This window comes from Cucurbita pepo, chromosome LG17, assembly GCF_002806865.2.
Source record: "Cucurbita pepo subsp. pepo cultivar mu-cu-16 chromosome LG17, ASM280686v2, whole genome shotgun sequence".
NCBI lineage: Eukaryota > Viridiplantae > Streptophyta > Magnoliopsida > Cucurbitales > Cucurbitaceae > Cucurbita > Cucurbita pepo.
Window position 1 is genome coordinate 1,485,822 of NC_036654.1, and position 22,486 is coordinate 1,508,307.

A 22,486-nucleotide genomic window follows, 5' to 3' on the forward strand; every position below is an offset into this window, starting at 1 on the left:
ACCGTTCATTTGCCCATAGTCTTAGTTGATCAAAACAGGTGGGCAGGGGAGGTGGTAGCGTGGATGCGTATTCATTGATTTGTTTGCGTGGACAGCTGATCCGTTCGGAGGAACGTTGAAGTTCTAAATTTGAAGATAAGACCGATGGATCAGCTTTAAATCTCTGAAAACCGTGTTAATCAATCTGATTAATTTAGTTAGGATAGTATTTTGGAAATAAAGAAAAGAAAAGAAAAGAAAATTTCTAAAATTCAGTTCATATTCTATTTATTAGATGAAAAGTGAAGGGCGTGAGGATAAAAAAAAAAAAACATTAATATTTTGTTGGAAAGGAAAGGGCTTGTTTGTTTGTGCGGAATGGTAAAGTAGTTTGGGTCAGAAATGAGTTCATCCGTTACCCAATTTGTTCTGCGGTATTTGAAAGTGCCGTTTTCAGTGAGATTTTACAAATTTGGATTTTGATTGGGTTGGGGTGACACGACGACCGACACGTTGTCCACAAGCTCCTTCGTAATACCCGCACCAATGGCATTATGGTCATTTCATGTACTCTATAAAATGGGTCCTTTCGAGGTCGTCCCAAAACTAAAACCCTCCATCAGTCTCACTCTCCTTCACCCGCCTCACCCTCAAGCGCGCCCTCCCTTCAACTCTCCTCATGGACTCTGATTATGGCATTCCCCGTCAACTCTCCGACCTTCAGAAATTCCGCTCTCTCTACCAACCCGATCTCCCTCCTTGTCTTCAGGTTCTCTCTTCTTTTTCTTGCTCTTTCTTTCTTCCTCTTTTTTTTTTTTTTTTTTTTTTTTTTTNTTAGATCTGGGCACATGCTACTCCATTTTTCATGACCTATCACTGGATCTCCCCTTATTCTTCTTTCTTTGAATTATTATCAACTTATATTTTCCTGTCGCTGTCTTTCGTAGTACTCATGAATTATTTGATTGGATTCGGTAGTTTCTACATAACATTTGTGCAAATCTAGTTCGCGCCATACACCATAGGACTCTTATGATACGTTCGTATACTTTAGGTTGTTCATATAAAATATTTTCTGTTAATGTAAATGGTTTGCCTTTGTTGCTCAACATGTTGGTTTAGTTCAATAAGTACAAGTACCAGTCTGCCTCATTCCTTTTACTAGTGAACCTCCTTCTTTGTGTTTAATCCATGTTCTCTGTTCCATACTTGATTTGTGGGGTGTGTGCCCGTCATGGCATGTTTTTTTTCCCCCCCTCCTCTTTTTGTGCTGAAAACCGAAACTTCCTGCTTTCTTGTGCGGACTTGGCTTAAAGCAAATTGACAAATATGGTACTGTTTAAATGAAGGGGACAATAATAAATATTGAAATTGAAAATAAAGCAAAACTAGCTACTTTTCCTTTGAAGTTGGTTGTCTGATGCAGTGCAGCTGTACATTGTTAAATTTGGACGAGTGGCTTATATGTCCTTATTATATCATTCTACAGGGAACAGCGGTCAGGGTTGAATTCGGAGATGGCACTACAGCTGTGGATCCTGCTGATGCCCCCACCATTAGTCGGGCCTTTCCCCACACATATGGTCAGCCATTAGCTCACTTTCTCAGGGCAACTGCCAAAGTCCCAGATGCTCAGATTATTACTGAACATCCAGCCATCCGGTGCGTGCATTTGGTGATTAATTTTCATTGCTTATCATCGCTAGAGCTTCATATATTATTCAGCTAACTATCTGGATTTCCCCCCGTTCATTTTACATCTTTTCTTTTACATGCATGTGTATAGACATAAATGTGGTGAATGCATGACCATTTACATTTCATTTGTGACTTTGAGGCTACAAAATAGATATATTGTATGGAAAGCTTCTCTCATTGGTTTGCTACCAACAGGGTGGGAATAGTTTTTTGTGGAAGGCAATCTCCTGGAGGCCATAACGTCATATGGGGTCTTCATAATGCTCTCAAAGTCCACAACCCAAATAGTATATTGCTTGGATTTCTGGGTAAGTTTTCCTCCCTTCTCGATATCGATACGTTTCTTATATGTTTCCTGAGAACTAAATTGGTGTTTGACGCAGTTTTCTCATACTGCATCTATGCATCTATAATTATGTTTAATATCAAGTGATTTATGCGACTGATGTTTGTTGCGATTTGTGTTATTATCATTTAAACAACTGTGGTAGATTGAGGTACGATGTCATTTCTTTCAACAGGTGGCTCTGAAGGTTTATTTTCCCAGAAAACTCTTGAGATAACCGCTGACATTCTTTCAACATACAAAAATCAAGGTATGCAGTGGTTTGAATACTCTATTTCAGATATTTAGATATGCAATGCTATATAGAGATTCTTTACATTAGTGGTATTCATGTTGCGTAGGTGGTTATGACCTATTGGGCAGGACTAAGGATCAAATTCGAACTAAAGAGCAGGTTAATGCTGCGCTTAAGACATGCCTAGATCTGAAACTAAATGGTCTTGTTATAATTGGAGGTAAGTTTCTTTCTTTGGCTCTGCCTAACTGTTTTATTCACGTGTGAATTTTATGAGTATATGGTATTTCTGAAGGAGTGACGTCAAACACTGATGCTGCCCAGCTTGCGGAAACATTTGCTGAAGCTAAATGCCCCACGAAGGTAATCTCCGTCAGTTCAAGATAGCATGCATATTACTTTTTATTATTTATATAATTACAAAAATAGTTAAAATCCTTTAATAGATTTCAGTACTTTATATTTTAAATCTAACTTTTAACTTCTCTTGTGGTATTTCATCCACAATGTGATTTTTCCTTCTTGCAATGCATTGATCGAACCTGTACTGAACCATGCAGGTTGTAGGTGTTCCTGTTACTTTGAATGGCGATCTCAAGAACCAATTTGTTGAAACAAATGTTGGTTTTGACACCATATGCAAGGTACAAATTTATCTGATATTTTCCAGGTGGTATCGTGATTTTTTTATATGATATTTTTTATTTCCTTTTTGAGTCTCTGAATGCAAGAAACACTTCGTAGTAAATTTAAATGGCTGAGAAACATCTCATACTTCTTTCACATCTGTGGGATTTCACTCTCTTTTTTTAAGCCTTGAAGACGGTTGGTTTAGCATCATATGATCTTGTGTAAGCGACTAAGTTCCCTGTTTTTTCATCATCAGGTCAATTCTCAGCTAATCAGCAATGTATGCACTGATGCCCTCTCTGCGGAGAAGGTAAGAAAAGTAGACGTTATTATTCCACAGTTACATTGATGTTGACTGACATTATTTATCTTGATCTTTGCTTTCCAGTTTCCTTCAATATGATAAAAATAATCCTCACGTTCTGTAAATAAATTGTACTCTTGAAAATTTTACGAAATATCTGTACATATGCCTTGTTTCCCCAGTATTACTATTTCATTCGACTCATGGGCCGGAAAGCATCCCATGTTGCTTTGGAATGTACTCTTCAATCTCACCCAAATATGGTTAGTTTTTCTTACATGATATTGTTTTATTTTCATTGAAGTTGCTTATTTGAAAGTTCTATGGTCATACATCTTGTCCAAAATTATTGGCTATGCTCACTTGCAGGTTGTTCTTGGTGAGGAAGTGGCTGCATCAAAGCTTACTCTTTTTGATTTGACGACCCAGATATGTGATGCTGTTCAGGCTAGAGCACAACAAGGTCTCGTACAATTTATTGTGCCTCTAATCTCATATTTGTTCATAGTTTTCAGTTATCTGATTTTGTGTATTATGATCAGACAAGTACCATGGTGTAATCTTATTGCCCGAAGGGCTCATTGAAAGTATTCCTGAAATCTATGCCCTTTTGAAGGTTTCTTTTCTCCCTTTCCCTGGTTCATGGAAGCAACACTTCGACTTTTTTGTTGAAAAAACCACGCGATCTTTTGCTTGAAGTAATGAATTTTATTGCACTGCTCAGGAAATTCACAGTTTACTTAGGCAAGGAGTTCTGGTTGACAATATTTCTTCCCAACTCTCTCCTTGGGCATCCGCGCTATTTGAATTTATGCCACCTTTTATCAGGAAGCAGGTTAATGTTTATTTAATCTTCAAAAGTGATGGGATCTCCAATTTTGTCCACTCTAAGTTGTGAGGTCTTTATTAATGTTGTAACTTCATTGTTCCAGTTGCTACTACAACCCGAATCAGATGATTCTGCTCAATTATCTCAGGTATTGTAGTTCTGGTACTTGTTTTAGATCAAAAGAAAAAAAAAAAAGTGATCTGTACGTAGATACATGATGTCCTTTGTTCTTAATTTTCTTTAGATTGAGACGGAGAAACTTTTGGCTCATCTTGTGGAGGCTGAAATTAACAAGCGTATGGTAAGACGTGCTACATTTGCTTTTATAATGATGCTTTGTTTTTCTTTTGGTGTAATCCTTGTATTTACTCTATGGGCATCCCCCTGTGGGGATATCTAACACGACTTGTCTTTTGGCCTGCCATCTCGAGAGGGTTTTTTTTAGGAAGAGAAAAAGTATGCCTACGGTTTTTTCAGTCGTCGGACTCTGATCTCCAATATTAATTGGCTTTTTTGCTCCTTTGAACTGTTTTCTTGAAAATTATCTGATTGTTGTTGTGTATTGCGTTTTTAACAGAAAGAAGGGACTTACAAGGGGAAGAAATTCAATGCAATTTGCCACTTCTTTGGTTACCAGGCTCGGGGATCTTTACCTTCAAAATTTGATTGTGACTACGCCTACGTATGTGATAATTAACAATCTAGAAGTCTGATAAGCATTTTCACCTTTAATATGAACTTTAGCATAATGTTTGAATGTTACATTTAATTCAGGTTCTTGGGCACGTTTGCTACCATATCTTAGCTGCTGGCTTGAACGGATACATGGCTACTTTAACTAACCTAAAAAATCCTGTAAACAAATGGCGCTGTGGTGCTGCCCCGATTGCAGTTGGGTTTCCTTCTTTTCATGCTGTTTGTTCAAGTTTAACCAACTTCATAGTATTGTGGTTATCATTAGATATTTGTCTCTTGTTGATGCCATTTACGTCTGGTGACAATGCCAATCATATAATTGCTTCTCTGATGAAACACAGGCTATGATGACTGTTAAACGTTGGGCTCAAAATCCCGGAGCGTCATCCATTGGAAAACCTGCAATTCACCCAGCAACTGTGGATTTGAAAGGGAAAGCATACGAGTAAGAGTCCATATCCCCCCAACTATCCACCCGCAACCAGTGAAAGAAGAATGCATTCGCTTTGATAATTCTAATGGTTTGACGATCTGAGATAGATTCACTCACGGAAGTGTATTTTTGTTGCAGGCTATTGAGACAAAATGCGAGTCAGTTTCTTATGGACGATCTCTACAGAAACCCTGGACCTCTTCAGTTTGATGGTCCTGGTGCCGATGCGAAGCCCATCTCTCTGTGCGTTGAGGACCAGGATTACATGGGCCGCATCAAGAAACTACAGGAATATCTTGATAAGGTGCGGTTCTTCTTAAGATCATTGGTTTTGTCTGAATATTCATTGAATTAAAATTTTGGTACTTCTGAGAAACCCTATTTAGTCGAACTATTGCGATATTTTCTTTTACCTTCTGGCTGTTTCTGAGAAAACCTGCTTCCCTGTTCACTTCAGGTCCGAACCATTGTAAAACCAGGGTGTTCGCAGGAGGTCCTTAAAGCAGCATTAAGTGTCATGGCATCAGTGACCGACGTTCTATCAGTTATGTCTTCCAGTTCGTTTAGTGGAAAGGCATCATTAGAAGGGTAATAAACATATTTTATGTCGTGTTTAGGGTAATAAACTCCCAGTTGGTTTCGGTGACAATGCCGTGTTCGGTGGTTTTCTAAAACCCTGTTTACTTCAGCTAAGCGGATGTGACAATTACAGATGAGTTTTCAGTTTTCAATTTATGGTGCAGCATTTTTCTTGAATAAGAACTCGAGGCATGTTAGCAGTTTTGGGAATAAGTACTTTCGTCCTTTTCACTAGTAAGTTTGGGTTTGAAAAATGGAAGATGAACATTTTCTATCTCTTAGTTCCTTCCCCCAAGCGGTTTTTAAGTGGGACCGTCTTGGATGTGCATATCATTGTGTCCATATATGGTTCGTTCCCAATCTGTTATCGTATTTTGAGTCAGAAGTTTCTTGTTATTGTAAAGGAAGAGTATACGTGAACGTATTTTGGAACGCTTTTAGATTAAGAAACTTCCACGTCCTTAATTTTGTTGACCTGGTAGCAAAAACTAACAATCGATCTAAAACCAACAGTTACATCTGGTTGCGTTACTTTGAGCACAAGGCAATTGAATAAATTGAGCAGGAAATATCGGTGATAAGCGTTTAACTCTTAAAATGGGATGTTGCAGAGGTCTGCTGATATACAATTGTGATTCTGAAGAGAAGTAAAAGAAAGAAACATTGCTTAAATTAGGGAAAACGATCAATAAGTACTTAGATTCTTACTGTTCTTGTCTTCGATGGTAGGGATACATCCTTTATGGAATAAGAGATTCAGTTGATCAACAAAAAGCATGCTTTTCATTTGGTCTAATTGCTTAAATTCCTTTTCCATCTGCAAGTCTACCTCCTCCAGACGATCAAGCTTATCTACAGCCTCTTTCATCTGTTGGCAATAAGTTCCAATATTAGCAATTAACACAAACTTCTCATCTTACCACAATACCAAAGACTTACTTGGACGTCTAGTATATGAGATATTGCTTTCTCCACAGCCACCTCTTCTTTCTCAATCTGTGAGTTTGCATCCACCGAAGACACACTAAATGAGCTCCTAGCAGTGCTGCCTCCACAGGATACAACGTTGTTTCCTGAATCAGAACAGAAGTGACATGACAATCCCATACTACAACAATAACAAGTTGAAATTTGAGTTTTATATGAAAATTTATCAATATCATATATTAAACGTATACAAGTTGATACATAATGAAATAGACTTCTACAATTTCCAGCGTTTGCTTGGGAGGTAATCCCGTAACAATGAATTTCTGAAAATTTTAACATAACTTGGTCAGTATAATTATGTGTCCAGAAGTACCTATCTTATGTTGGTGTTCAAACTGCCAAGTAACGTTGCATAAATAATAGAAATAAATTTGAAGAGATTTTTGTGGGAAGGAAATGGTATAGGAACGCCAATTCATCCAAATCAACTGCAGAGCATCATATCACTGCCAGGAAAAGGAAGACTTAGGTATTGAAAGGCCCAGGGAAAAGAAACTAGGATTTCACCCGCAAAACAAGTTTGAACATTCTCCATTAGGGAGGAAAAACCGTAGCATAGTCATATCTAGCAGATACGGGATAGGTTGAAACTGGTTGGTGCAACAGAGACTCAAATTAGGTACACTTATCTCTCTGCATCCGTCATTAAAGAAAAAAAAAATTGGCAGGGAAAGGGGGGCGGAGAAATTAAAACTTTTTACCTAGATATCAACTTTTGAAGGACTGAAAAATTGCAAATAAGATTTTCCAAGTATACTCTTAAACCCAAGCATCGACAGGCAATAAACGAATCAAATGGGGTAAAAATTCTCCAAGGTTCTGGCCTCATGGTGAAAAGCTTAATAATTTACACCCTAAAAGTCTCACATCTAGAACTAGGCATCGGAGCATGCAAGATCTCTTCATGATGTTGTAGGTTGGGGTCAAATACGGAGGTTATATGGAAGAAGCTACAACTTTCTTTCGGTACAATTGAGATAGCACCTAACATGTGTTATTTTATAACCTTAAATTAGGTGCTATTATGCTAGTTCTGTTAAAATGTCATCACTAGCCCAATAGGATTTTAAGAATAAAGGTAGGAAAATGATTTAGGAATTTTAAGAATAAAATTAGGAAAATGATTTAGGTATTTTAGGAAAAACATGGAGAAATTTTAGGAATAGATTAACTACCATTAGTATAAATACCCTTCCACTCTACTTAATTCATCCTCCCAAGAAATCACAAGCAATACAAAGTAGTAGTATTCTACAGAGTGTCTTGTATTCTCTTCTCGATTGTTCTTAATAAAGTGTGCGAGTGTTTCCCACAGAGAGTTGTGTTCAACAATCTGGTATTAGAGCCATGCCCTAAAACTTAGTCGTGCCAATAGATTGGTAAACCCTCAAATGTCGAACAAAGGACTCCAAAAGAAAAGGAGTCAAGCCTCCTCGAAGGCAGTAAAAAATGACTAAGACTCCAAAGGAGTCGAGCCTCGATTAAGGGGAGGTGTTGGATGATGGAAGTCCCACATCGACTAATTTAGGGAATGATCATGGGTTTATAAGTGAGGAATACTAACTCCATTGGTATGAGGCCTTTTGAGGAAGCCCAAAGCAAAGCCATGAGAGCTTATGCTCAAAGTGGACAATATCATACCATTGTGGAGAGTCGTGTTCGTCTAACATGGTATCAGAGCGAGGTTAGTGTCGGTTATCTAATCTCTTGGAATTCTTAGTATGCTCTATGGTTGCAGCTCTGCCTGATCTTCCACATCAGAAACGATTGCTTGAGATTAGTAGTGAGTGAGTTTCTTTTGTGTCGTGAGTAGTCTGTGACTCTGCAAGTCTTGTGTCGAAAGAGCTTGTTTGGTATTACTGAGGTATAGCCAACACGATGGGTGATTTCCAAATCGTTGAAGGAATCAAGAAACTCAACAACTACAACACGTGGGCAACATGCATGATGTCCTATTTACAAGGACATGATCTTTGGGAGATCGTTGGCGGGTGCGAAACTACGCCACCAGAGGATGATTCTAATGGCGCCTTGCGCAAATGGAGAATCAAAGCAGGCAAAGCAATGTTTGCCTTGAAGACCACAATCGGAGAAGAGATGTTAGAGCATATTTGAGATGACAAGACACCGAAAGAAGCATGGGACACGTTCATGATATTGTTCTCAAAGAAGAATGATACGAGGCAACAACTTCTGGAGAATGAGTTGTTGTCAATTTCACAACGTGACATGACGATTGCTCAGTACTACCACAAGGTCAAGTCGATCTGTCGGGAGATTACTGAACTAGACTCGAAGTCCGCCATTGTAGAATCTCGAATAAAGAGGATTATAATCCACGGATTGCGACCAGAATATAGAAGCTTTATTGTTGCTGTACAAGGATGGCCCACTCAACCATCACTTGTAGAGTTCGAAAATTTGTTAGCCAGTCAAGAAGCCATGGCTAAACAAATAGGAGGCATCACATTGAAGGGTGAAGAAGAAGCACTCTACACAAGTGAAAGTCGGAGCAATAATAGGCCGTCTACAAAACGCGGATACAATGGTGACAAAAGAAGAAGTCACCAAGGAACTGTACAACCAGGGAGAGCTCAGAAGAACGATAACAATAACTCTCAAGGGAAAAGATTTGAGGGAATTTGCTACAATTGCAGGAAGAATGGCCACATGTCCAAAGAATGTTGGTCCAATAAAAAGCAATGTGGCATCCTCCAACATGGAGATGGAGGAGGAATGGGATGCAGAGGTACTGTATGCTATAGAAGAAGATGAGCTAGCACTCATGGCGATGATGGGAGACCATATCGATTATGAGAATGATTGGATCATTGATTCAGGATACTCAAACCACATGATTGACGATCAAAGTGGTGCAATGGAAGAGGGGTGGCCCTTAGAGAATGAAGTATTACCAAGCCTTGAGCAAATTGAAGAAATTTTTCTACAGAACATGGGGGAGCAAACTGAAAAAATTCTTCTATAAAACACAGAGGAGCATACTGACGAGATTCTTCCACAGAAGATAGGGGAGCAAACTGTACACATTTACTTGAGTGCTGATGTGCCTAAAGATTCAAGTGACACTAGTGTTGGTGAGCAAGAAGTGACTCAACCAAGTGAACCTAGTGAAAATGAAATGACACCTCAACAACTCAAACGGTCAGAAAGAATCCAGAAGCCAAATCCAAAGTATGTTGATAAAGCTATTATAGAGGACGAAGTTAAAAAGCCAGAGACGTATGTAGAAACATCACAAAATACGACTTGGCAGCAGGCAATGGAGGAAGAAAGTATAGTGCTGGAGCAAAATCAAACTTGGGAACTAATACCAAGATCAGAAGATATCAAATCCATCTCTTGCAAGTGGGCTTACGAAATAACGTGTCCCTCGGATAGAACAATCAAAAGATACAAGACTCAACCTGTAGCTCGAGGGTTCTCTCAAGAATACAGACTAAACTATGATGAAACGTTTAGTCCAGTGGCAAAGATCACTATCGTACAAGTTCCTCCAGTACTTGCGGTAAATAAAGATTGGAAACTATGGCAGGATATGAATAATGCCTTCTTGCATGGAGAGTTGGACTGGGAAATCTACATGAACCAACCAAATGGATTTGAGAATGAAGTTGGAGTCATTAGTCAGTACATGCGAAGTCTGAAGAAGCTTCCTTTGGATGCGGCTCGATGGACCTTGAGATATATCAAACAATATCACGATACTCGAAGGTCAGGTATTGGGTATGTGTTCAAGCTCAGTTCGAAAACAATCTTCTGGTGTAGGAAAAGACAACCAACAGTATCATTGTCTATTAGAGAAACAGAGTACAAAGCAGCTACTAGAGCAGCTCAGGAAAGTACACCGCTGAAACTCTTGATGGAAGATTTGCACCAGAAAATTGACTATCCAATACCACTTCATTGCAACAATCAATCTGCGATTCGCCTAGCAGAAAATTCGTTGTTTCATGCTAGAACAAAGCATGTGGAAGTACGCTACTATTTCATTAGAGAGAAAGTCTTGAAGGAAGAAATCGAGATGCAGCAGATCAAGACAGATGATCAAATGGCAGACTTGTTTACAATAGGGTTGAATACCGACAAACATGAGAGTTTTTGCTGTCAGCTCAACATGGTGCAACGAATAAGGACTAATGCTGAGGGGAGTGTTAAAATGTCATCACTAGCCCAATAGGATTAAGCCCAACCATTGTATGAGTAATTATATTTAGGATTTAGGATTTTAGGAATAAATGTAGGAAAATGATTTAGGGATTTTAGGAATAAAGTTAGAAAAATGATTTAGGTATTTTAGGCAAAACATGGAGAAATTTTAGGAATAGATTGACTACCATCTAGTATAAATACCCCTCCACTCTACTTAATTCATCATCCCAAGAAATCACAAGCAATACAAAGTAATAGTATTCTACAGAGTGTCTTGTATTCTCTTCTCGATTGTTTTTAATAAAGTGTGCGAGTGTTTCCCACAGAGAGTTGTGTTCAACAAGTTCCGTTGCTCTCACATATCTATTTATCCGTATTGTAGGGATTGAGCAATTTAGAGCAAATCGGGGCGTTTTGGAAGGATGGGGACCAAAAAGATGCTAATTTCACATAATTCGAGCAGTCGACTCATGGGAAAATGGAGTCCAAGTAAAAAAAAAACTCAAGGAGGAAGCATCAAGACAATAACTGGGTATCAAGTCAAAATGCCCAACAATGACAATTGTTTTGAATACCTGTGATCGATTCTACAATTGGATGCAACTGTACCTTTGAATTGGAAGTTCGGTAAGATTTAATATCTCCCCTGCACTTATCTGTTATTTCTTTGTTTCCATCGTTCAAGTTTTACACAACTAACCTCCGTTACCTCTTATTGAAATTTAATTATAATAAATTGATTGTCTGGATCCCTTGGAATATCGATCTGGTCCACTTTTTCTACAAATTATAACAGGAAACCAGTTTTTTGATCTTGGCAGGCCTCGAGAACCCAACCAGCCACGTTGGTCATAATTGTTTGTATGAATTGTTTGAACATTTATATGTAGCTGATATTGAGATGGCAAGGTAAAGAGGAATCTCAACAACTACTGTGGGGGCCAAAGTTCAAAGGGAAGACAAAGATGCTCGTAGGTGATCCGGTTAAAGCTTATCAAGGAGCATGGTTAGGAAGAATTCCTAGAACTTTTAAAGGAAAGATAAACTTTAGTTGTTAAAGCTTATTACTTTGGGAGTGTGGTTAGCAAGAAAAATTTAATGAAAAGAAAGGCTTGAGTTGATATTTTGTTTGGCTAAATTTCCATCACTCTAGATGTCCTCTGTGAATATATTTTTTTTTAATTAATTCCCTATCTTATCAACTCCTGCGAGCATTCTTGTTTGCATTTTTTTGGGGCAGCATTTGTATACTTGTGTACTTTGTAAAAGAAGAAAAAGAAAACTCTTAGAAATCGTAAAAAAATTTCAAAACATATTCATAAATTATAATATAAATATCTAACATGAATATGGCTCAACGGCTAAAATACCAATTCTTTCAGAAGTTGGAGGTTTGATTCCCTATCTCTACATGTGTTGAACCCAAATTATAATACAAATTACAAAACAAAGAAATAGTTAACAAACATGCTGAAGAATGAAAAAATTGAACATAAAATATCAGATACACCTTGAGTTAGCCACTTATAGAGTTAACATCAACATGACCCTGAATTTTTCCTTTGTGGCACAATTCGTAAACTCATAATCAGCAAAAATGAAAGCATAGATCCAATAAAAAGAAAAAGAAGATGGGCAAAATTTGGCCCCATGGCACCACACCGAACACTTCAATGATGCAAACTGACAACCAGAGAACTTTTTTTCTATCATTGAAATGGGACTATTTCAAATGGCTGAAAACATCATACAAAGAACTACTATTTGCTCCATTAAACCAAAAATTCTTCGAGAAACATTTTCCAGAAGAGACCATTTGGATAGAAAAACTCACATACAAGAAGGGTACTACGGCTGAAATCTCATTACTTCATGGAAATGGAGGTCTTAACAAGTTTTTTGTCCCAGTGGGCGAAGAACGAAAAGGTTGGATAGATTTCTTCAATCTCATTGGAAACTATCCTTGTTGTCCACTAAAAAACCAAACCATCAACCAAACTCAAGATCTCAGAGTAGAAGACAAGACCATAGACACTTCCATCGACCAAAACGACTCTCGCTTGTTGATAAAAAGTCGCCACAAATGTCAGATAGAAAGATAGATGCAAAAACATACCTTTCAATCCTAAACGAAAAGGGCAAGACGACCAACAACGAGTTTCCCCACTCCCTCATTCATTTTGTATGGGATGTGATAGTGATTATCACTAAAAAAAAAAAAAAAAAAAAAAAAAAAAAAAAAAAAAAAAAAAAAAANTGATTGGTTTATGATAAATAGGAGAACCCAATCTAGCTCAATGACTTTTGTCAACTGAACCCCTAAGAGAAGACAAGGCAATTCTCTGTTGCGGACAAAAGAGAATGTCTCGTTAATTTGTAATAAAAGACTGGCAAAAAGTTGAAAACGACATTGTGAAAGTAGAACCTTGGTCTAATGAGAAGCACTTCAGTAGGGTCTAATGAGAAGCACTTGAACGACCCAAGTGGTTCCCTCGCATGGAGGGTGAATTAAAATTAAAAAATTTCCTTTCAATCACTCGGACACTAAAATTTTGAAACACATAGGAGATGCCTGTGGAGGTTTTGTTGAGATTTTGATGGAAGCCACCATTTGTATTGAGAAAAACTCGTAGGGTTTCATACCTGCAGAAGTCTCAATATCATCATCTTCCAAGATTCCCCTTATGGTCAAGATAGACCCTTGATTCAAGGGAGAGTTGTTTGTTGATACTATGACCGGCTACTATGGCACTAAAAAGCACGAAAAGGATTTTGTATCTTAGAGGATACCGAGTTTATTACAGATATTTCAAGCGGCATTCTTGGACCACAAGGTTGGTCAAACTACAGAGAAACATCACCTAAAAGGGTCTCTCAAGTACAGCAGAACTCAACAAAAAATTTATACATCACAGAGTCTATGGCCACACCATAAGGCACTAAAAAGGTAATGATCCCACCCATCTGCCATGGACCGCCCCTTACTCTCCAAGCCAACTCCATAAACCCATGGTCTCCCCACATAAACCAAAGGCCACCAACCCCTCACCCTACTTTTCACCAATCTCCAAAACCCTACCTACTATACCACTTCTTATCCCCCACCCACGAGTTGTAAACATATCATCATCATAAATAACCAAAAAATCTTCCTCGTCCTAGGAACAAAATTTTCCACGGTTAGCATTGACCAAGAATCAAACGATGAATATGCATCTAGCCCCCTACCCCTCTCCACCACCCCACCATCCCCCACAGCAGGTAAGGCCAACATCTCTCACTCATTGCTAGAGATCACCTTTTTTTTAGGAAAAGCACCAACAATGGCCATCTAAATCTTGACACCATGGCTAAAAGAAAACCACATGTGCATCATACCATCGGGAAAAAGGAAGCCCACTACGGCCAAGAAACAAAGTAAACTGACTAGAGAGATTGTTGATCTCCTTTCAAACATCAATTATGAGAAATCGAGCAAGTCAAAATTGGGAGGTAAATACCTCTCTTAGGATTATTATCTCTTGGAATGTTAAAAGGCTTGGGAGATTGGAAAAGAGAGCCCTAATCAAGTCCTTCCTCCTCAAATACAATCCCATTATGGTTGTTCTTCAAGATACAAAATTAAACTATGTTGATTGTTGGATAGTTAAATCCCTTTGGAGCGCCAGACATATTGGTTGGTCAACTTTGAATGCCTCAGGTACATCGGGGGATCTTAATCATGTGGAATGACCCAATTTTGATCATTTTAGAAGTCACCAAAGGCTTATACACCTTAACCACACATATTACTGTAATGACCCATACCCACCGCTAGCAGATATTGTCCTTTTGGACTTTCCCTTTCGGGCTTCCCCTCAAAGCTTTAAAACGCGTCTGCTAGGGGAAGGTTTCCACACCCATATAAATGGTGGTTTGTTCTCCTCCCCAACCAACGTGGGACATCACAATCCACCCCCCTTAGGGACCCAGCGTCCTTGCTGGCACTCTTTCCTTCCTCCAATCGATGTGGGACCGCCCCAAATCCACCCCCCTTTGGGTCCCAACATCCTTACTGGCACACCGCATCATGTCTACCCCCTTTCGGGGAACAGCGAGAAGGCTGACACATCGTCCGGTGTCTGGCTCTGATACCATTTGTAATGACCCAGACCCACCACTAGCAGATATTGTCCTCTTTGGGTTTTCCCTTTCAGGCTTCCCCTCAAGGCTTTAAAACGCGTTTGCTATGGGAAGGTTTCCACACCCTTATAAATGGTGGTTTGTTCTCCTCCCCAACCAATGTGGGACATTACAATTACACTAGTTGATAATAACAGATTTTGGATTACAGGAATCTATGGTCTTGTAGATATCAAGAATTACAGGACTTATCAGTCCTTGCCTAGGTACAGAGAATTGGTTTTTGGCGGGTGACTTCAATATCTCTCAATGGGCACATGAAAATTCCAGTGGAAAAGTCACCAGAGGCATGAGACACTTCAACAATTTCACAAGAGAACCCAAACTCAGTGACCTTCCCCTCAGTAATGGACTTTATACATGGTCAAACAACATATCTCCCCCCTACCTTGACACTCATCGATAGATTTCTAGCCACAGCAGTACCGCCGGTGTTCAAAGACTGAATAGACCTACATTTGATCATTATCTCATTCTACTTCCATGGGTTGCTGTAAATGGGGCTCCTCTCCCTTCTGATTTGAGAATATGTGGTTGAACCATTCTAAATTTTTGCCAATGATAGAATACTGGTGGAAGAATAAGCCCTTCTATGGACGGTCAGGACACGATTTCATCAACAAACTTAATAGACTAAAAGAAGTCTTAAAGAAATGGAACAAGGAGGTTTTCGGTTGTATTTTCACAAAAAGAAACCAACTACTAACTGAAATTGCTCTCCTTGATTAGATTGAGGAAATTGAATCTATCGCACTAGTTCAACACACACAAAAAAAAAAAAAAAAAAAAAAAAAAAAAAAAANATTTCGTTGGCAGGAAAGGAAGAACAATCTTGGAGACAAAAATGTAAAAAAAAACGATGGTGAGAGGAGGGTGACCTAAACTCCAAATTTTTCCATTGTATCATGGCTACAAAGAAACGAAAGAGTACCATCATGGAAATTCTATCCACAAAAGGCAGAAGTTTAGTAAACGAAGAAGAAATTGTCTCAAAATGTGCGTCATTTTACACGTCCTTATACACAAAGAACAATGCTCTTTGCGAATTTCCCCATGATCTTGAGTGGAGTCCTATTAATCAACAGCAAGCTACCTCCCTCGAGGTTGTTTTCACCGAAGAAGAGGTGCGGAAGGCAATTCAACATCTGGGATCCAACCATACTATAGGACCAGATGGTTTTACCACAGAATATATTAAAAAATGTTGAAACTTTATAAGAATTGATATCGTGAGAGTACTCAGATTTTTTTCGAAACAGAGTTATCAATGGCAACCTAAACAAAACATAGATATGTCTAATCTTAAAGAAACTGGATGCCCACACTGTTGTAGACTTCCGTCCAATAAGTCTCATGACTCAACTATTTAAAATCATAGCTATCAGAATGTCTTAAAAAGGTTCTCCCCTTCACAATAAGGGCAAAACAAACCGCTTTTATAGAGGGGCGACAAATTCTCAATGCATCCCTCTTGGCAAACGAACTCATAGATGAATGAGATAGAAAGAAACAAAAAGGTGTAGTCATCAAACTTGACATGGAAAAGGCCTTCGACAGGTTAATTGGACTTTCCTCGAAAACATTCCTGTGGCAAAAAGCTTTGGCTCAAAATGGCAAAGGTGGATAAAATGACGCATCTCATCCACAAACTTCTTCATCAGTATCAATGGAAGACCGAGAGGGGAGGTTTATGTAACACGGAGTCTCTGTCAAGGAGATCCACTATCCCCTTTTTTTTTCATCATGGTAATGGATTGCTTCAATCGCCTACTGGCAAAAGCAGAATACGAAAGGCAGATAAAAAAATTTCAAATTGGTAATGAAGTCTTAAGCATCAACCACCTTCCATTCACAGACGACACAATCCTCTTTTCTGACTTGCAGATGCCTCTTCCATAAAAAAACATGATCGAGACGGTAAAAACCTTTGAATGATTCTTTGGACAAAATATCAATCTCCAAGAAAAAAAATAGAGACCATGGCATCAATATTAGCACAAAGATTATTGAAAAATTTTGCTAGCATTTATGGTTGTAAACAGGGAGAACGGTCGAATATGTACCTAGGACTACCTCTAAAAGGAAACCACAAATCTTTTGTTCCTTTTGGAAGTTGTTATACTTCAAAAGGCGGAAGACTCACTCTAGTACAAGCCATATTATCCAACCTCCTCACTTACTACATGTCTTTGTTTGAAATGCCCCAAAAAGTGGCCGCAGATATAGAAAGATTATTCAAAAACTACTTGTGGAAAGATGACCCACGCTCTATTCGATGGAATATTATAAATCTCCCGAAAGAAAAGGGAGGTTTCAGTCTTTTCTTGATAAAGAAGAACAAAGCTCTCCTCGCGAAATGGATGGAGATCATCATGAAGAAAAGACCTTGTGGAGATATTATAAAGGCCAAATATACTCCTAATCAAACAAAAATCAACCCCATAGAAGGCTTAGAAGTACATCAACAAACATCAAAACCTCATCACTAATTGAACTTGCCATACATCACTCTTTCTCCAGCAAATTGGTGTCCAGCACAAGTGAAAATTTTCAAAAAAAAAAAAAAAAAAAGTCTTACATCACTCTTCCTCTTCCTCCAAGTTGGTGTCATCATGCAAGAAAGAAAATGAATCACAAAACCATTTATTTATGCAATGCATGTACGCTCAGAATTTCTGGACAGCAATTTCAATATATTCGAATGACATCTCACATTTCCTAAGGATGTAAAGGATCTATTGGACATGGCCTTAACGTACCATCCTTTCAAGAATGCAAAAGCCCTACTATGTAAAAACCTCATCATGGCTTTATTTTGAAATTTGTGGAAAGAAAGAAATTAGATAATATTTGCAAAAAAGACATTTATACAAAATCTTTCGACAATGTTGTTTACCAAACTATATTTTGGTGTAAACTGTCTAAATTGGAAAAGTCTTTTGTAAATTACTTGCTATAGTTATACCTCCCTCATTACAAATTGGAAAAGTCTTTTGTAAACACCATAGATATTACATCCCTTTTGTAAATTTCAATCATCAATGGAATTCTCATATAAAAAGATAAGTATATAAAAAGATAAGTATTCCTAGTAGATGATCAGGTCAACTTCAATAACCTAGGAATGATAGTGAAAAAATTCATCAACAGAAACAAAGCTNGGTTAATTGGACTTTCCTCGAAAACATTCCTGTGGCAAAAAGCTTTGGCTCAAAATGGCAAAGGTGGATAAAATGACGCATCTCATCCACAAACTTCTTCATCAGTATCAATGGAAGACCGAGAGGGGAGGTTTATGTAACACGGAGTCTCTGTCAAGGAGATCCACTATCCCCTTTTTTTTTCATCATGGTAATGGATTGCTTCAATCGCCTACTGGCAAAAGCAGAATACGAAAGGCAGATAAAAAAATTTCAAATTGGTAATGAAGTCTTAAGCATCAACCACCTTCCATTCACAGACGACACAATCCTCTTTTCTGACTTGCAGATGCCTCTTCCATAAAAAAACATGATCGAGACGGTAAAAACCTTTGAATGATTCTTTGGACAAAATATCAATCTCCAAGAAAAAAAATAGAGACCATGGCATCAATATTAGCACAAAGATTATTGAAAAATTTTGCTAGCATTTATGGTTGTAAACAGGGAGAACGGTCGAATATGTACCTAGGACTACCTCTAAAAGGAAACCACAAATCTTTTGTTCCTTTTGGAAGTTGTTATACTTCAAAAGGCGGAAGACTCACTCTAGTACAAGCCATATTATCCAACCTCCTCACTTACTACATGTCTTTGTTTGAAATGCCCCAAAAAGTGGCCGCAGATATAGAAAGATTATTCAAAAACTACTTGTGGAAAGATGACCCACGCTCTATTCGATGGAATATTATAAATCTCCCGAAAGAAAAGGGAGGTTTCAGTCTTTTCTTGATAAAGAAGAACAAAGCTCTCCTCGCGAAATGGATGGAGATCATCATGAAGAAAAGACCTTGTGGAGATATTATAAAGGCCAAATATACTCCTAATCAAACAAAAATCAACCCCATAGAAGGCTTAGAAGTACATCAACAAACATCAAAACCTCATCACTAATTGAACTTGCCATACATCACTCTTTCTCCAGCAAATTGGTGTCCAGCACAAGTGAAAATTTTCAAAAAAAAAAAAAAAAAAAATTTATTTATGCAATGCATGTACGCTCAGAATTTCTGGACAGCAATTTCAATATATTCGAATGACATCTCACATTTCCTAAGGATGTAAAGGATCTATTGGACATGGCCTTAACGTACCATCCTTTCAAGAATGCAAAAGCCCTACTATGTAAAAACCTCATCATGGCTTTATTTTGAAATTTGTGGAAAGAAAGAAATTAGATAATATTTGCAAAAAAGACATTTATACAAAATCTTTCGACAATGTTGTTTACCAAACTATATTTTGGTGTAAACTGTCTAAATTGGAAAAGTCTTTTGTAAATTACTTGCTATAGTTATACCTCCCTCATTACAAATTGGAAAAGTCTTTTGTAAACACCATAGATATTACATCCCTTTTGTAAATTTCAATCATCAATGGAATTCTCATATAAAAAGATAAGTATATAAAAAGATAAGTATTCCTAGTAGATGATCAGGTCAACTTCAATAACCTAGGAATGATAGTGAAAAAATTCATCAACAGAAACAAAGCTAATACCTTGGTCTCCTATATTCCTAGCGACAGCTGTGGCAATTTCCCCATCTCCTCCAAAGCCCATATCAGAAAGTTTAACCACAGCTGCATGGGCAGCTGCTTCTGCTACTTCAACACCCACCAAAGATGACAAAAAGGCAGCCTGAGAGCATAAATATCAATTACATGATAAAATCTCTATTCATATAGCAAATGAAAACCATAGACAGTTTTGAGTGACCAATAGGTCCAATACCAGTTTCAGGTCCATAGATATTCTTGGAAAATTACTGCAGAGGAAAGGTATACATGTAATGCAGAAGAATGGTATGCTACAAAAGTCAATGGAACCCGTAGTTGGGTTAACTTGAATTATGGGCTTGTCCACGCTAGTTTGTGGTTCGAACTATAACTTGAGTAATTTGATTTTTTTTCAAAGAAATTAGTTCGTGTGAAGACAACTAACCCAAGTTCATCCATTAAAAGAGCATCTCTTGTGATAAAATGCATAAGCCTTCTCTAATTTTTGATTTATTAATAGCCCAATCCAACCCACAAAATGTTAAAAAAAAACCTATAAAAGAAAGGGAATTACAATAGAAGGCATCAAATTGATACACAGTTGTTTTACCTTTGCCACCACTCATATGCAAACCAGACCTCTAATACACGCTTCTTTTTGCACGTGAATAGGACTCCCATAATACAGGGTGTTGGTGAAGTAACAAACGTGTAAGCAGCTAGTGCAAGCTAAAAGAAATGACTACCACCAACACTAACCTGAGCCATTATGGGATTACTTGCATCTGCCAGAGGAGATAGACGGATTCTTTTACTAGTAAGAGGTGTACTTTCTAATGTAAGATCGGCACTGGCATGATCCTTCACTACAGTTCTGCCACCAACATTTCCGGAATCTGGATAACCAAGAAACTGCTCCCCCAAAGGAAGCTTCACAAAATGGGCAACACATTCCCTTTCAGTTCTGCCACCAACATGTTGTGCGACCTTTTTCCAATCATCACCATGATGCGTCAAAGCTTCAAGAAGATGCAAAGTCTCCTTATCAGTCCAATCTGTTCGTGTCTCATCATTGATCTCAACACGTCGAAAATCTGAAGAACTAACACCAACTCGATAGTTTCCACGAACATAGCACCTCGCACAAAGCGTCAAATCAAACTGTACAAAACAATGACCAGCATATTAGTTCTAATATATTAAATTATATCAATTCATTTAATGTCCATTTAAAAAGGACAAGTCTATCCAAGTTCCAAATTCATCATATCACCAAAAACAGTTAGACAACCTATCCAGTAAAACCACAATATGTCAACAAACATTCTAGCGAAATTTAAACAGGAAGATTAAGAAAATGAACAGATAAAAACCCGAGTCAGAAGGCGTTTGACAAATTAAAGACCAAAATGTCTTTAGCTGCATCGCTATCTACAATAAATTAATCCGGCCGCCTCGGGACCTAATAAACTACGCCAACCTCTCTCCCAACGATCGAAAGTTACAACTACTTGAAAAATCATGGAATTAATACATACCAAAGAGTCGAAGACTTGCCTCGAAAATACTTGGAAATTAGAATACGCTGAGGATGGAACGGAACACAAACTCATTCGCAGAAACAAGAAAACAGATAGACGAGACTATACTACGTTCACCATGCAAGTGAATACGAACCTTATCGCATGCAAAGCAAGCGATGCTACAAATAGACTTGCAACCGCTGCATACTCTCTTAGAAGCGTCTTTAGGAGCTGAGGAATCTGCGGAACTACCTCCAGGTTCACCGGTGTGCGAAGCGGACGAATTAGACTTCGAGTCCCGGTCCTCCCACTTGAGAGGTTTGTTCAGGGCGGACGGCGAGTAATTGACGAGACCCCAAGCCTCGAGAAAATCGAAAACCCTTCGAATAGATCCTACATCGGCAACGAGCGTCTTTCGGACATCAGTAAATGTGATCTTCTTGGAAGGGCATTCTCTGAAATTCTTGACAATGGCATTTCGAAGGTACTTGTAAACCCTAGGGTTTTTAGAGGGCGACCGTGAATCGAAGAACTCCGGAAGGAACCGAACCTCGCACTCGTGAATGCCGTTCCAGGAGAACCATCCTGGGCGAGAAAATAAGGGAGCAAAATAACAAAACTAAGAGTTAAGATCTAAAAACAAGAAGCTGAAGGGGTTGCAGAGAATGCAGGAAGGAATTTATACTTACTGGAGTAGCTGGGAAGATGAACTGGATCGGGAGAGGCGGATTGAGGGAGGTCCTCGGGGCGAGGGGTGGAAGCGGGAACGGCGGCGGGGGTCTTGCCGGAGTCGGATGAAGGAGTGTCGATCTTAACGGGAGGGGTTACAAGAGTGGGGGAAGGCGAAGGCGTAGGTTGTTTGGCAGAAGCATCCGTGGGGGGATCTTGGACCGGTAAATTAGCCGCCATGGATATATACAACGAACAAAGCGTCCGACGATGAGGAAGTAATAGAGAAAGGAAGCTCCGGCGAGCCTATCGGAATAACAAAACGAAGTTGCTAACCATCGGTCGGCTCAGGCGAGGCGGGAAAGCAAACAATGGAAGCAGTAGACGCGGGAGCCCAAATATATGGAACTGGGCTGGGCTTTGCTTCCTTCTAGTCGTACCATTGGAAGAATACCATAGAAAAAATATCCTCTTTTAATTTTTTCTAAAAATTCATAAAACATAATTGTAAATCTAGCTTTATTTA

At 38.6% G+C, this 22,486-nt stretch overlaps 3 protein-coding genes across 3 annotated transcripts in view; 2 read left to right on the forward strand and 1 right to left on the reverse strand.

Annotated features, from left to right (window-relative positions):
• The window catches only part of LOC111779188, a 57,484-nt gene that overhangs the window by 12,766 nt on the left and 22,232 nt on the right, over positions 1 to 22,486 (forward strand). The gene's annotated exons all lie outside the window — the stretch shown is intronic.
• Positions 573 to 6,010, forward strand: LOC111779189 (pyrophosphate--fructose 6-phosphate 1-phosphotransferase subunit alpha). Its single transcript, XM_023659282.1, has 19 exons — positions 573 to 748; positions 1,469 to 1,641; positions 1,873 to 1,985; positions 2,199 to 2,273; positions 2,365 to 2,478; positions 2,554 to 2,621; positions 2,819 to 2,902; positions 3,145 to 3,198; positions 3,375 to 3,455; positions 3,562 to 3,655; positions 3,735 to 3,808; positions 3,917 to 4,027; positions 4,125 to 4,169; positions 4,266 to 4,322; positions 4,599 to 4,703; positions 4,796 to 4,912; positions 5,059 to 5,162; positions 5,289 to 5,454; positions 5,608 to 6,010. The coding sequence occupies exons 1-19, from the start codon at positions 659 to 661 to the stop codon at positions 5,740 to 5,742; spliced, it is 1,860 nt and encodes a 619-aa protein (XP_023515050.1). The 5' UTR covers positions 573 to 658; the 3' UTR covers positions 5,743 to 6,010.
• On the reverse strand, positions 6,287 to 22,362 carry LOC111779190 (SWI/SNF complex subunit SWI3B). The gene is made up of 6 exons (XM_023659283.1): positions 21,981 to 22,362; positions 21,446 to 21,876; positions 20,528 to 20,929; positions 19,772 to 19,910; positions 6,669 to 6,802; positions 6,287 to 6,597 (listed from the first exon to the last, which is right to left on the reverse strand). Exons 1-6 carry the CDS (start codon positions 22,198 to 22,200, stop codon positions 6,415 to 6,417), a joined length of 1,509 nt encoding a protein of 502 aa, XP_023515051.1. The 5' UTR covers positions 22,201 to 22,362; the 3' UTR covers positions 6,287 to 6,414.

Coding starts and splice junctions, on each gene's coding strand:
- LOC111779189 (XM_023659282.1), top strand. CDS start 659: ATGGACTCTGATTATGGCATTCCCCGTCAACTCTCCGACCTTCAGAAA. Junction 1,642..1,872: donor ACTGAACATCCAGCCATCCG/GTGCGTGCATTT, acceptor TGCTACCAACAG/GGTGGGAATAGTTTTTTGTG. Junction 2,622..2,818: donor AAGCTAAATGCCCCACGAAG/GTAATCTCCGTC, acceptor TGAACCATGCAG/GTTGTAGGTGTTCCTGTTAC.
- LOC111779190 (XM_023659283.1), bottom strand. CDS start 22,200: ATGGCGGCTAATTTACCGGTCCAAGATCCCCCCACGGATGCTTCTGCC. Junction 20,930..21,445: donor CTTGCTTTGCATGCGATAAG/GTTCGTATTCAC, acceptor TGTTTTGTACAG/TTTGATTTGACGCTTTGTGC. Junction 19,911..20,527: donor GTAATCCCATAATGGCTCAG/GTTAGTGTTGGT, acceptor TTATGCTCTCAG/GCTGCCTTTTTGTCATCTTT.